Source organism: Peromyscus californicus, unplaced genomic scaffold, assembly GCF_007827085.1.
Source record: "Peromyscus californicus insignis strain IS unplaced genomic scaffold, ASM782708v3 Scaffold_22__1_contigs__length_63687245, whole genome shotgun sequence".
NCBI classification, from domain to species: Eukaryota; Metazoa; Chordata; class Mammalia; order Rodentia; family Cricetidae; genus Peromyscus; species Peromyscus californicus.
This window is the reverse complement of record NW_026294525.1, coordinates 34,459,870-34,473,498: the sequence shown is the minus strand read 5'-3', so window position 1 is coordinate 34,473,498 and position 13,629 is coordinate 34,459,870. Positions and strand designations below refer to the sequence as shown.

At 41.1% G+C, this 13,629-nt stretch overlaps 1 protein-coding gene across 1 annotated transcript in view; it reads left to right on the top strand.

Annotated features, from left to right (window-relative positions):
- Positions 1-13,629, top strand: part of Lama2 (laminin subunit alpha 2) — a 571,484-nt gene that overhangs the window by 437,775 nt on the left and 120,080 nt on the right. Inside the window, exons 36-37 of the mRNA XM_052751249.1 lie at positions 2,351-2,513; positions 4,155-4,365. Of these exons, the coding sequence (XP_052607209.1) occupies positions 2,351-2,513; positions 4,155-4,365 (374 nt within the window). The remainder of the gene's footprint in view (positions 1-2,350; positions 2,514-4,154; positions 4,366-13,629) is intronic.

Below are 13,629 nucleotides of genomic sequence, written 5' to 3'. Positions count from 1 at the left end.
GTGTTTATGTCGTGACTTATAGCAGAACTTAATTAGTACTAGGCATCTTTCTTGTCTGTTTCTCAGAACAGACTAACACATTTCCTTCCTGATAAACTTACTCATAGGAGGACTTTTCAGATTTAATATGGAGAACATATTTGCTTCCTCCAAGGAGCTGGTTTGTTTTATTTTATGGATGCTGCCTGCTTCCCTTAAGAAGACTCCATTTATTCTGTGCTATGCATCAGCTGCTGTCATGATTTGAAGCTGATTTAGGATATTTCAGAACAAACAATATGGCATGGCTTTCTATCTATAAACATTTCCCTCATTCTCATTTTTTTCTTTTTCTCTGGTTTCCCTTTATGTTGATTTTACCTTGTCTTTAAAATATTTTAATTATCATAAAACCCTCTTCTGAAATAAGATCAGATAAGTAGAGTCAATTCAAGTGGCCTATTTTGCAATTCTTTTCAACTCGGGAGGAAATGTATTGAAAGAGACACTATATACCTTGGAATAAAGGATTAAATAACATATTCATCTTTAGTTTAAATTCTGGTTCCACCTACATAAGCTGTAGAAAGATCAAACCTTGTCTGCTCAACTAGCTCTCTCCGCAGTGCTGGGGATTGAGTTGAGGGCCTCGTGCATGCTGGGTAATATTCTACCACTGACCTCTGACCCAGCCCCTCTTATATACAAATGATATTTCTTTCTCAATGCAGCATCATGACATTGCAGCCATTTCTGTGTAGCCCATTAATTTCCTTACTTCTTCACTTACTATTTTAATTGAAAAGATATGGCATATCCAAAAGATGCAGCTAAGGTCTGTGTTTCCTTATTCTCTCTCTCTCTCTCTGGTCATTCTTTTCCTACCAAATTCTTCTCTGCAGAGATTTATCTTTGAGAACAGACTATAAAAGGCATTGGAAGATGGCACAGGACCCATCTCTACCTACCATTACACAGGAATTAAGTTTTGCATTAAGATTTTGGAAGGAAAATGAATCATTAGGCCTTTAGCTGTGACACTCAGGAACAAGTGTTGACTACAGCAACTTTCTAACTGAACACATATATAAGGAAAGGGGGTGATTTGAAAAGAGCAGGTGACATATAGTCAGCTTCTTGCACTTGTCAGTGTTCTCTACACCCCAGCAGGCACCAGAAACTGCTGGAGGACTTGGTCAAACACCAGATTGCTGGTCCCTGGCTCCCAGACTCTTTGTCTCAGTGGGTCTGTGGTGGGGACTGGGAACCTGCATGTCTAAAATGCTGCTGCTACCTCTGGACTGGGTACCACATTTCAGAGCCACCTATTCAAAGCCTACCCTGACTGCTGTGTGCACATGAGCTGGGAGCTCTATCCAGTGCAAATCTGGGAAAAAAAAACTGTTCAATAAGGAAAGTTCAAGATTTATCACATATTAAAGAGGTCTTCAGATAAACCTCTAAATGTTAGAAAATACCTCTTGGGCAGGCCAGACTCTTCACTCCGAAGATTTTCATGGGTAATATTATAGAAATATATATTCAACAGACAAAGAGCTTGAGAAAATATCTCCCTTCAACTCACCAAATTAATGTCCCATAGAACATTCAGAAAACGTGAGGCTAAAATGAATGATAGAGCTATGTAACTGTTTCAATTCACAAAGTTTTTAAAGTTTTATTTGACAGAGAATTCTTTTTCCAAATGAAATCTTGCCCAGAACGCCAACTTATCAAGCAGTTTCTTGGCAGAACAGACATCATTTGTAGAGTACTTGAAGCACCTGGAGAATCCTAATATTCCAAAGAGCACAGCTTGAAACCCCATTTACTGCATAGTAAACACAGAGCTCCGGGATGGATGTTACTGCTGAAGGCATGCATCTCTCTAGCCTAATCTACTTCCCTCCTCCCTAAACTGGTGCACCTTCTCTCCTTTAAAAAATTGAAGATGAGGGAGTTGTAGAAATGTGAAGGCAGGTCAGTGTTCAGTGAGTTCACCGCTGGTAGCGTTTCCCTTCTCAGTATTCTAAAAGTGACTGGATATGGCTGGTTAACAATGAAAAAGATCTTGTGTGTTCAGCCACAAGGAGTTAACCTCTGCCTCTCCTAGTTTTTACCTTTCCCTGAAGAGAATCTGAATCTCTTCTTTATTTATATGTCCTCCATTTGAGGCTAGACACACAATACTTTAATTACTGTGGTTTCTCAAAAGAAGTTTAATGTGGAGAGCTATGTCCCATTTTCCTCTTTGTTGCTGACTATTACTGGTACCTGCCTCTGGTTCTCAGCAGGAACACCCAGGAAATGGTAAGTTTTGTGTGTGACATTTTCATTACCTAATTTACAAAATTTGTCTTACCCCCAACAGCTGTAAATGAAAAAGCTGTAAAACTAAATGAAACGTTAGGAAGTCAAGACAAGACTGCGGAGAGAAACTTACAAGAGCTTCAGAATGAGATTGACTGGATGCTGAAAGAACTCAGAAGTAAAGATCTCCAAACCCAGAAGGAAAAGGCTGAGGATGAGTTGGTGTGAGTAGATGTTCTGGGTCTTTTCATTTGATAAATTGAACAGGTTATTAAGTGTTAACTACATTTCTACCCCATAGATGAGTAGAATACGGTTTCCTTTCTTCTCCAGGGATGTTTGTTATTATTTATTTTTCATACTTTCATTTTGTTCTACCTAGTTTGCTTTAAAATTAATTAAAAGCCTGTTTTTCCTATATATATAAAATAATAAGTAAATGAACTTTTTTGGTGTTACCTTTCATAAGTAGGCCAATAGTCATCCTTTCCTAATTGCTGGTGTTAGAAGTGTTGGAACTATCAATAAGCTTAAAAGGCTAGAGGTGTGACTTGGCTAGTAGGTGTTTGCTTTAATCGCACAGTGCTTGACCTTGATTCACAGCACTACATAAACTGGACATGATGGCACACCTACAATTCCAGCACTTGTGAGAGAGAGGCGGAGGATCCAAAGTTCATGGTCATCCTTGGCCCCTAACAAATCCAAGGCCAACCAGGTGTACATGAAACCCTGTCTCAAAGGAGGACAGAGAGAAAGGGAGGGGGAGGGGAGAAGAGGAGAAGGAGATGCAAAAGGAAAAAGAAAAGATGGACAGGGAGAAGGGGAAAAAGGAGGAGGAAGAGATGACCACTTACTTTGATAAATGATAAATAAGTCACACTTTGCCAGGCCATCATTAGTTTGCCATTTTAGGAAACGCTGGCAACTTAAGTCAAGGACTTTCAAGATCACTGAGTTATAAGAAAAAGTAGAGTAGATTAAAATTAAGGGGCTTAGGGATTTAGCTCAGTGGTAGATCCTAGCAAGTACAAAGCCCTGGGTACAGTCGTCAGCTCCGAAAACAAAAACAAAAACAAAAAAGACAAAAATAACAAAATTATGGTATTAAGCTAGCTACACAAAACCCTGGTGTGGTGATATTTTATTTGTGCTTTAATAAATAAAGCTTGCCTTAGAGGTCAGGGAAATAGGAATAGCCACTAGCCAACTTTACCTTACCAGCTCTGCAGCTTCTAAATGCGAGCTACTTCCTATCTATCCATGCCTTTATGTGCCTTGCTTTTCGGCCCTGTCATTGGCTCTTAGCCCAGCTACCTCACTTCCTTGTCACTGCCTGTCTGTATAGACCTCCAGGTCTCTATGGTTAGTACTGGAATTACAGGTGTGTATCACCACGCTTGGCTCTGTTCTCTAGTTTGGCCTTAAATACACAGAGACCCTACCTGATAAGTAAAATATCACCACACCCTGGGAGTTCTATCTACAATTACCTAAGTAAACAGTCCCTCTCACAGTCAAAGAAAGTATCGCATTGTGTTGGGACAACTGGCATTTTGATCTGTTTGTCTTTATATATGCAGCGAAACAAAACTTTTCCTTTCGTCAGTCACACTGTGATCATGGTATGATACCCCTAAACAATTAAAAGTATAAGCTTCCTACTCAACTTAACAGGTGTCTTTTCAATTTTAATTTAAAATTCTGCCACAATAAGACACCAGTTCACCTTGACTTAGTGCATAGTGAATCTGTTGGTGTGTTTTCACATATATTTAGTCTTTTTGTGTTAGCATCTCCTCATGACATAGCTTAATGTAAGTAGACCCTTATGATGTATACTTGGGGGCTGCGGGTATTTGCAGGGAAGCAGAAAGCCTTGCGAAGAGAATAAACAAGCTGGTTGGAGAGCCCAGAGCCCAGAATGAAGAAATGGAAAAGGACCTCCGTGAGAAGCTGGCACATTACAAGGACAAACTTGACGATGCTTGGGATCTACTGAGAGAAGCCACAGAGAAAACACGAGATGCTAATCGCTTGTCTGCTGCCAATCAAAAGAACATGACCATTTTGGAGGTGAGAGCTGGGAGCTTTCTCCTCATTGTCTTGGGAATGGGGAGAAGGTTGAGTACATCTAGAATAGTGAAGTTGGCATATGTTTACAAAGGTTAAGACTGTGACTCTGGGAGGTCTTCTAAGAAACAAAACTCTGTGTGTGTGTGTGTGTGTGTGTGTGTGTGTGTGTGTGTGTGTGTGTGTGTATGTGTGTCTGTCTGTCTGTCCATCCATCCATCTGTGTCACTCAGACTATGGAAGGTCTGTAATGGTGGCCTGGAAGAAGCTTTTCCCTGAGAGACAGAGAACCTCCATGTCAATGACAAGTATGCTACCACCTAGAAATCCAGATGGGATCCATCCATCTATTCCCAATTGCTACAATGAGTACATTATAAGGGAACATACATAGATGATTGCTAAGCCCCAGTGTCATATAACTTTGCAATTCACCAACCTGATTGACAAACTGAATTCAGAGATGTGGTTACAAACAATCACTACAGTTCCCTCTGCGTGTGAGGAAGCTGAGGATATGAGAGACCCGAGAGACCAGATCAAGGGACCCTTCATTCCCTTCTTCTCTGGAATGTGTTCAGGGACAATGACATTTTTAACGGGACTAACGTGACAGATGAGTCTGGGTTATTTTCCCTCCTTCCCCTCCCAGAGACCAGTCACCATTTACCAGTGTGCTGCTGAGTTTAAAGCAAAAACAGGTTCTTTGCAGCATCCCTTTTCCCCTCCATCCCTCCGCCCCTCCCTCACTTCCTTTTTTCCTTCCTTCCTTTCATGCTTTTCAGTCTCTTCCTTGATCATAACATGGACAGTGCTTAGGTCCTCTGAGAGTGCATGTAATGGACACAGTGGCACAGAATTGTGTTTGGTGCCTAAACACCTTTCTCTCCACACACAACCCACCTCTTGCCGTTGGTTCCCCAGTGGATCTGAATGCTGCAGGAAACCCACAGCTCTGCTAATGTGGAATTTCACAATCAGCAATAACTCAATACTCCAGCGTTGCACACGATTTCTAAAATGTTCGTTGAGTGTCACTGACAGAGAATTAAACCGGCCACACATTTTAATTCTTGTTCTTTTATTTGATCTGTTTTCCTTTGGGCTAAGAAAAGTAAATTAAAGGAAAAACTGGGGGAGACAGTCCCTCTTCTGGGACTTAGCCTTGTCACAGTGGTAGCAGACTGAGGAGGTGGACTTGCACTGTAAGTCATGTATCTACTCTTAACCAATTTGGGAACCAGTGACACACTAGCATAATCAAGAGAAAGCAGTCTCTGCAGAGTCAGAAAATGCTGAGGCTGTCCTGTCACAGGCTCCATCATGACACCCTAGTGCCATAGCTTACCCAGAGGTCTACCTCTTCATTTTATGGCAGCAGTTTAAGAAATTAAAATTCCCTGTGTGGAAAGCCTACTAAGTATTGGAGAAGTATTTCAGGAAGAGTTACCACGGCACACTGAAGGGGGACTTCGGCTTCTCCTCACATTAGTGATGTGTAAAACCAAGCGCTGTCATTCTCGGGCACCCTGGCAGACACTTGTGCCTATGCCATCAGCCCTGGAGTTCCATGTCATCATTTTTTTTTTTTTTTGGTTTTTTCGAGACAGGGTTTCTCTGTGTAGCTTTGCGCCTTTTTCCTGGAACTCACTTGGTAGCCCAGGCTGGCCTCGAACTCACAGAGATCCGCCTGGCTCTGCCTCCCGAGTGCTGGGATTAAAGGCGTGCGCCACCACCGCCCGGCTATCCATGTCATCATTTTTATGTTTTTACTTCATATACTGTGCTTCACTAAGTAATAAAGGCTTATTTAAATACTTTCTGGAGGAGATAGGTGAACTAAGTAGATTTTCATGAAAAAAGTATGGTGTTTTTTGTTTGTTTACGTTGATAGAGCTACTAAGATTGGTGGCAGTCTAGCCTTTAAAAAGTGCCACTTAGGGCCATTTGAGATGGCTCAGTGGGTAAGAAAGAGCCCCTGTGCCAGGGCCTAAAAGGCAGAGTTCAATTCCCAGACCCCTTCCCCTTGTAGTGGAAGGAGAGACCTAACTACCACAGGTTGTTTTCTACCTTTCAGTACCAGTACATTTACACACACACACACACACACACACACACACACACACACACACTGTAAAACAAAAGTTGACTGAAGAATTCATTAAATAGACAGTATCCACCTCCAGGAAGTGGTAGCATACGCCTATAATCCTAGCTCTTGGTTGGCAGAGACAGGTGGATCTCCATGAGTTGGAGCCCCCCCCCCCCCCCCCCCGATCTACAAATTAAGTCGCAGGATAGCCACGGCAGGTACATAGAGAAACTCTGTCTTGAGAAACTAAAAAAAAAAGGAAGGAAAAAAAAACAGACAGTATTCATGATTCATGGGTTTCCCTGCAGAATCTACATAGACTGGCCTACGGTGTTACCTGGTGTCCATTCCTAAGATCCTTGGATTCACTTACTGGCCACATAGCTTTGAAAACAGTGGCTATATCATATACAGCAGATTTAATAATGAAATGGCTTTCAACTTTCATTGTACTGCATCTACTGTTAAGGTAATATTAAGATCCAAGTCAAATGGATAGTTGTTTATTTATTTTAAAATGGCCAGCTAGTTACTTTGTTCTTAAAAATATTCTCCAAAGCTGGGGATGGTGTCCCACACCTGTGAGGTCCCTACCTGTGAGGCCGAAGCAAAAGGATAATAAGTTCCAAACTATACTGGCTACATAACAAAGCCTCTTCTCAAAAGACAAAGAAAACAAAACAAATCCTCCAGTGACTCAGACGCAGCCTCAAGTCTAAGAAACCCTGATGTAAAACAGCAACTCTGATGGCTTTAATAACCTGAATCTACTTGGAGGTACACACAGGCAAACAAGCAAACCACTCTGAATACTGCAGTAATAATCATACAAGTAATCAAGGTGGATAGGGGTAGCTTACCTGATTATAGGAAATGTCAAGTAGCGCAGGCCAGCTCATTCACAGGCTACATAAAAGTCAGTAGTGAAAGACGGCTCTGGAAATGCTGTTTGGGATGAGATCACAGAAGGCTTTGAACACAAGCTACTGGTGGTGGCTGAGTTAGAAGGAAATTTCTAGCCATTGAGAGGAAACGATGGGGGATCAGATGAGTAACTCAGTGAGCCCTCTGCTCCAGTGTCCACTCTCAGTACTTGACTAAAGAAAAGATTGCAAGAAAGAAAACTAAGTTGCTACATAAAAGTAGACAGAGACATGGTGTTTGCAGGTTCCTACAAAAGCTATCCAATAAACCACAGCAAAAAAGATGGGCAATAGTCATCCTGAAGGGCTCTGAAGGGATGAAGATCTAATTAGCTAGAAAGTAAAGGTAGGAATATAATCAACCTTGATATCTAAGCAGAATGAGTTAACTATCATGTTATGGAATACTTAACTATTTTTTATTGAGAAATTCATGAGTGCGTGTAATGTGTTTGATCAAAGACATCACCCATTCTCTCCCCTGCAATTCTTTCCCATATACCCCCACTTTCCCATCCCAACTTCATGTGTCTCTTTTTTATAAGTCACTGTGTCCACTTAAAGCTATCAATGTATGCATAGATACAGGGCCATAGGCTAGAGCTTGGGTAACCTACCAGGGCCTTCATTCCTAAGGAAAACTGGTTCTCCCTCCCACAGCAGCCATTAGTTGCCAATAACTCCTCAGGGATGTGACTTTATGAGTCCTCCCCCAACCCTATTATAATTTTAAAGACTAACTGTCTCTATATAGGGGACTTCCTTTTTTGTCTCTTAAACACTCTGAGCTTCCCGTCCATGTATTCCATATACCACATCCATCTTTATTCATTCCTTTTTATTTATTTTTTATAACACTAATCTCATGATTACCTAAGCTGACACATTAATTTACTAACACTCTTTCTTCTTCTGTGTTAGCTTTCTCTCCACTGCTGTGGTAGAACAAATTCAAAATAAAAAAAAAAATGAGGAGGAAAAGGTTATTTAGGTTCCATCTGTCAGCAGTCTCCGTCGTCCATGGCTGACTCATTCCGCTGTTTGCAGTCTACAGCAGGGCAGAACAGCATGGCAGGAAGATCAGCATAGAGGAAGGATGGTCACCTTCTGGTGTCCTGGAAGGTGGAAGGGAGAAAGGGAGGAGGAGAATGAGAAGGAGGGAGACTCACCTGCTAAATGTTTCACTTTCTTTTTTTTTTTTTTTAATTTATTTTGCAATACAATTCAGTTCTACATATCAGCCACGGATTCCCTTGTTCTCCCCCCTCCCGTCCCCCTCAACTTCCCCCCAACCCCCCCCATTCCCATCTCCTCCAGGGCAAAGCCTTCCCCACAGACTGAGGTCAACCTGGTAGACTCAGTCCAGGTAGGTCTAGTCCCCTCATCCCAGGCCGAGCCAAACAATCCTGCATAGGCCCCAGGTTTCAAACAGCCAACTCATGCAATGAGCACAAGATCTGGTCCCACTGCCTGGATGCCTCCCAAACAGATCAAGCCAATCAACTGTCTCACCCATTCAGAGGGCCTGATCCAGTGGGGACCCCTCAGCCATTGGTTCATAATTCATGTGTTTCCATTCATTTGGCTATTTGTCCCTGTGCTTTATCCAACCTTGGTCTCAACAATTCTCGCTCATATAAACCCTCCTCATTCTCGCTAATTGGACTCCCAGAGATCCACCCAGGACCTAGTCATGGATCTCTGCATCCAGATCCCTCAGTAGTTGGATGAGGTTTCTAGCACAACAATTAGGGTGTTTGGCCATCCCATCACCAGAGTAGGTCAGTTCGGGCTGTCTCTCGACCATTGCCAGCAGTCTGTTGTGTGGGTATCTTTGTGGATTTCTGTGGGCCTCTCTAGCACTTTGCTTCTTCCTATTCTCATGTGGTCTTCATTTACCATGGTCTCCTATTCCTTGTTCTCCCTCTCTGTTTGTTGATCCAGCTGGGATCTCCCGCTCCCCCAAGCTCTCTTTCCCTCAACCCTCGCCTTTCATTACCCCCACTCATGTCCAGGCTGTTCATGTAGATCTCATTCCATTTCTCTGTCATTGGGTGATCCCTGTGTCTTTCTTGGGGTCCTGTTTTCCAGGTAGCCTCCCTGGTGATGTGAGTAGCAGACAAGTCATCCTTGTTTCATGTCTAGTATCCTGCTATGAGTGAGTACATACCATGTTTGTCTTTCTGAGTCTGGGTTACCTCACTCAGGATGATTTTTTCTAGATCCATTTATTTGTCTGCAAACCTCATGATGCCATTGTTTTTCTCTGCTGAGTAGTATTCCATTGTGTATATGTACCACATTTTGTTTATCCATTCTTCAGTTGAAGGGCATCTGGGTTGTTTCCATGTTCTGGCTATTACAAACAATGCTGATATGAACATAGCTGAACAAGTGCTCTTATGGTGTGGTTGAGCATTCCTTGGGTATATGCCCAAGAGTGGTATAGCTGGATCTTGGGGGAGATGGATTCCCAATTTTCTAAGAAAGCGCCATATTGATTTCCAAAGTGGTTGTACAAGCTTGCATTCCCACCAGCAGTGGAGGAGAGTTCCCCTAGCTCCACATCCTCTCCAGCATAAGGTGTCTTCAGTGTTTTTGATCTTAGCCATTCTGACAGGCGTAAGGTGGTATCTCAGAGTTGTTTTGATTTGCATTTCCCTGATGATTAGGGATGTTGAGCAGTTCCTTAAATGTCTTTCGGCCATTTGAGTTTCCTCTGTTGAGAATTCTCTGTTTAGTTCTATAGCCCATTTCTTAATTGGACTGTTGGGCATTTTGATGTCTAATTTCTTGAATTCCTTATATATTCTGGATATCAGTCCTCTGTCAGATGTGGGGTTGGTGAAGATCTTTTCCCATTCTGTAGGCTGTCGCTTTGCCTTGTTGACCGTATCCTTTGCTCTACAAAAGCTTCTCAGTTTCAAGAGGTCCCATTGATTGATTGTTTCTCTCAGAGTCTGTGCTACTGGTGTTCTATTTAGGAAGTAGTCTCCTATGCCAATGCGTTCAAGACTACTTCCTACTTTCTCTTCTAGCAGGTTCAGAGTAGCTGGATTTATGTTGAGGTCCTTGATCCACTTGGACTTAAGTTTTGTGCACGGTGATAGATATGGATCTATTTGCAGCCTTCTACATGTTGATATCCAGTTTTGCCAGCACCATTTGTTGAAGATGCTTTCTTTTTTCCATTGTGCACTTTTGGCTTCTTTGTCAAAAATTATATGTTCATAGGTGTGCGGATTAATGTCAGGGTCTTCAATTAGATTCCATTGGTCCACATGTCGGTTTTTATGCCAGTACCAAGCTGTTTTTATTACTGTAGCTCTATAGTAGAACTTGAAGTCAGGGATCGTGATGCCTCCAGAAGTTGTGTTATTGTACAGGATTCCTTTGGCTATCCTGGGTTTTTTGTTTTTCCATATGAAGTTAAGTATTATTTTTTCCAGGTCTGTGAAGAATTGTGTTGGTATTTTGATGGGGATTGCATTGAATCTGTAGATTGCTTTTGGTAAGATTGCCATTTTTACTATGTTAGTCCTGCCTATCCATGAGCATGGGAGATCTTTCCATTTTCTGACATCTTCTTCAATTTCTTTTTTCAGGGACTTAAAGTTCTTGTCATATAGGTCCTTCACTTGCTTGGTTAGTGTTACCCCAAGGTATTTTATGTCATTTGTGGCTATAGTAAAGGGTGATGTATCTCTGATTTCCTTCTCCGCTTCTTTGTCCATTGTCTATAGGAGGGCTACTGATTTTTTTGAGTTGATCTTGTATCCTGCTATGTTGCTGAAGGTGTTTATAAGCTGTATCAGTTCCTTGGTGGAATCTTTGGGGTCGCTCAAGTATACTATCATGTCATCTGCAAATAGGGAAAGCTTGACTTCTTCCTTTCCAATTTGTATCCCCTTAATCTCCTTATGTTGTTTTATTGCTCTGGCTAGAACTTCAAGTACTATATTGAATAAGTATGGGGAGAGTGGACAGCCTTGCCTCGTTCCTGATTTTAGTGGAATTGCTTTGAGTTTCTCTCCATTTAATTTGATGTTGGCTGTTGGCTTGCTGTAAATTGCCTTTATTATGTTTAGGTATGTTCCCTGTATTCCTGATCGCTCCAATACCTTTATCATGAAGGGGTGTTGGATTTTGTCAAATGCCTTTTCTGCATCCAGTGAGATGATCATATGGTTTTTTTCTTTGAGTTTGTTTATATGGTGTATTACATTGACGGACTTTCGTATGTTGAACCACCCTTGCATCCCTGGAATGAATCCTACTTGATCATGGTGGATAATTGTTTTGATGTGTTCTTGGAGTCTGTTTGCCAGTATTTTATTGAGTATTTTTGCATCAATGTTCATGAGGGAGATCGGTCTGTAGTTCTCTTTCTTTGTTGTATCCTTGTTTGGTTTAGGAATTAGGGTAATTGTAGCCTCGTAGAAGGAGTTTGGTAATGTTCCTTCTGTTTCTATTGTGTGGAACAATTTAGAGAGTATTGGTATTAACTCTTCTTTGAAGATCTGGTAGAATTCTGCGCTGAAACCATCTGGTCCTGGGCTTTTTTTGGTTGGGAGACTTTTAATGACTGTTTCTATTTCGTTAGGGGTTATTGGACTATTTAAATAGTTTATCTGGTCTTGATTTAACTTAGGTATGTGGTACCTATCCAGAAAGTTATCCATTTCTTTTAGGTTTTCCAGTTTTGTCGAATAGAGGTTTTTGAAGTATGACCTGATGATTCTCTGGATTTCCTCAATGTCTGTTGTTATGTCCCCCTTTTCATTTCTGATTTTGTTGATTTGGATGCTCTCTCTCTGTCTTTTGGTTAGTTTGGATAAGGGCTTGTCTATCTTGTTGATTTTCTCAAAGAACCAACTCTTTGTTTCATTAATTTTTTTGTATTGCTCTCTTTGTTTCTATTTTATTGATTTCAGCTCTCACTTTGATAATTTCCTGGCGTCTATTTTTTCCTGGGAGACTTTGCTTCTTCTTGTTCTAGAGCTTTCAGGTATGCTGTTAAGTCTCTAGTGTGAGATTTCTCCAACTTATTTATGTGGGCATTTAGTGCTATGAATTTCCCTCTTAGTACTGCTTTCATAGTGTCCCATAAATTTGGATATGTGGTGTCTTCATTTTCATTGATCTCTAGGAAGTCTTTAATTTCTTTCTTTATTTCTTCCTTAACCCATTGGTGATTCAGTTGGGTATTATTCAGTTTCCATGAGATTGCAGGTTTTCTGTAGTTTTTGTTGTTGTTGAAATCCAACTTTAGACCATGGTGGTCTGATAGAACACAGGAGGTTATTCCAATTGTTTTGTATCTGTTTAGATTTGTTTTGTGGCCAAGTATGTGGTCAATTTTAGAGAAGGTTCCATGGGGTGCTGAGAAGAAGGTATATTCTTTTTTGTTAGGATGGAATGTTCTGTAGATATCGATTAAGTCCATTTGAGTCATGACATCAGTTAAGTCCTTTATTTCTCTGTTAAGTTTCAATTTGGGAGATCTGTCTAGTGGTGAAAGTGGGGTGTTGAGGTCTCCCACTATTAATGTGTGGGGTTTTATATGTGATTTAAGCTTTAGTAATGTTTCTTTTACATATGTGGGTGCCCTTGTGTTTGGGGCATAAATATTCAGAATTGAGACTTCATCTTGGTGGATCTTTCCTGTGATGAGTATGTAATGCCCTTCTTGATCTCTTTTGATTGATTTTAGTTTGAAGTCTATTTTGCTGGATATCAGGATGGCTACACCCGCTTGTTTCTTAAGACCGTTTGATTGGAAAGTCTTTTCCCAGCCTTTTATTTTTAGGTAGTGTCTATCTTTGAATTTGAGATGTGTTTCTTGTATGCAGCAGAAAGATGGGTCCTGCTTTCGTATCCATTCTGTAAGCCTATGTCTTTTTATAGGTGAATTAAGTCCATTGATATTGAGGGAAATTAATGACCAGTGATTGTTCATTCCTGTTATTTTTTGGTGGTGATGTGTGGGTACTTCTATACGTTGGGGTTTACTGCTGTGGCTTTATCTGTTGCCTGTGTTTTCGAGGGTGTATCTGACTTTCTTAGGTTGGAATTTTCCTTCTAGTGCTTTCTGTAGGGCTGGGTTTGTGGATAAGTATTGTTTAAATCTGGCTTTGTCATGGAATGTCTTGTTCACTCCATCTATGGTGATTGAAAGTTTTGCTGGGTATATTAGTCTAGGTTGACATCCATGGTCTCTTAGTGTCTGCATTACATCTGTCCAGGTTCTTC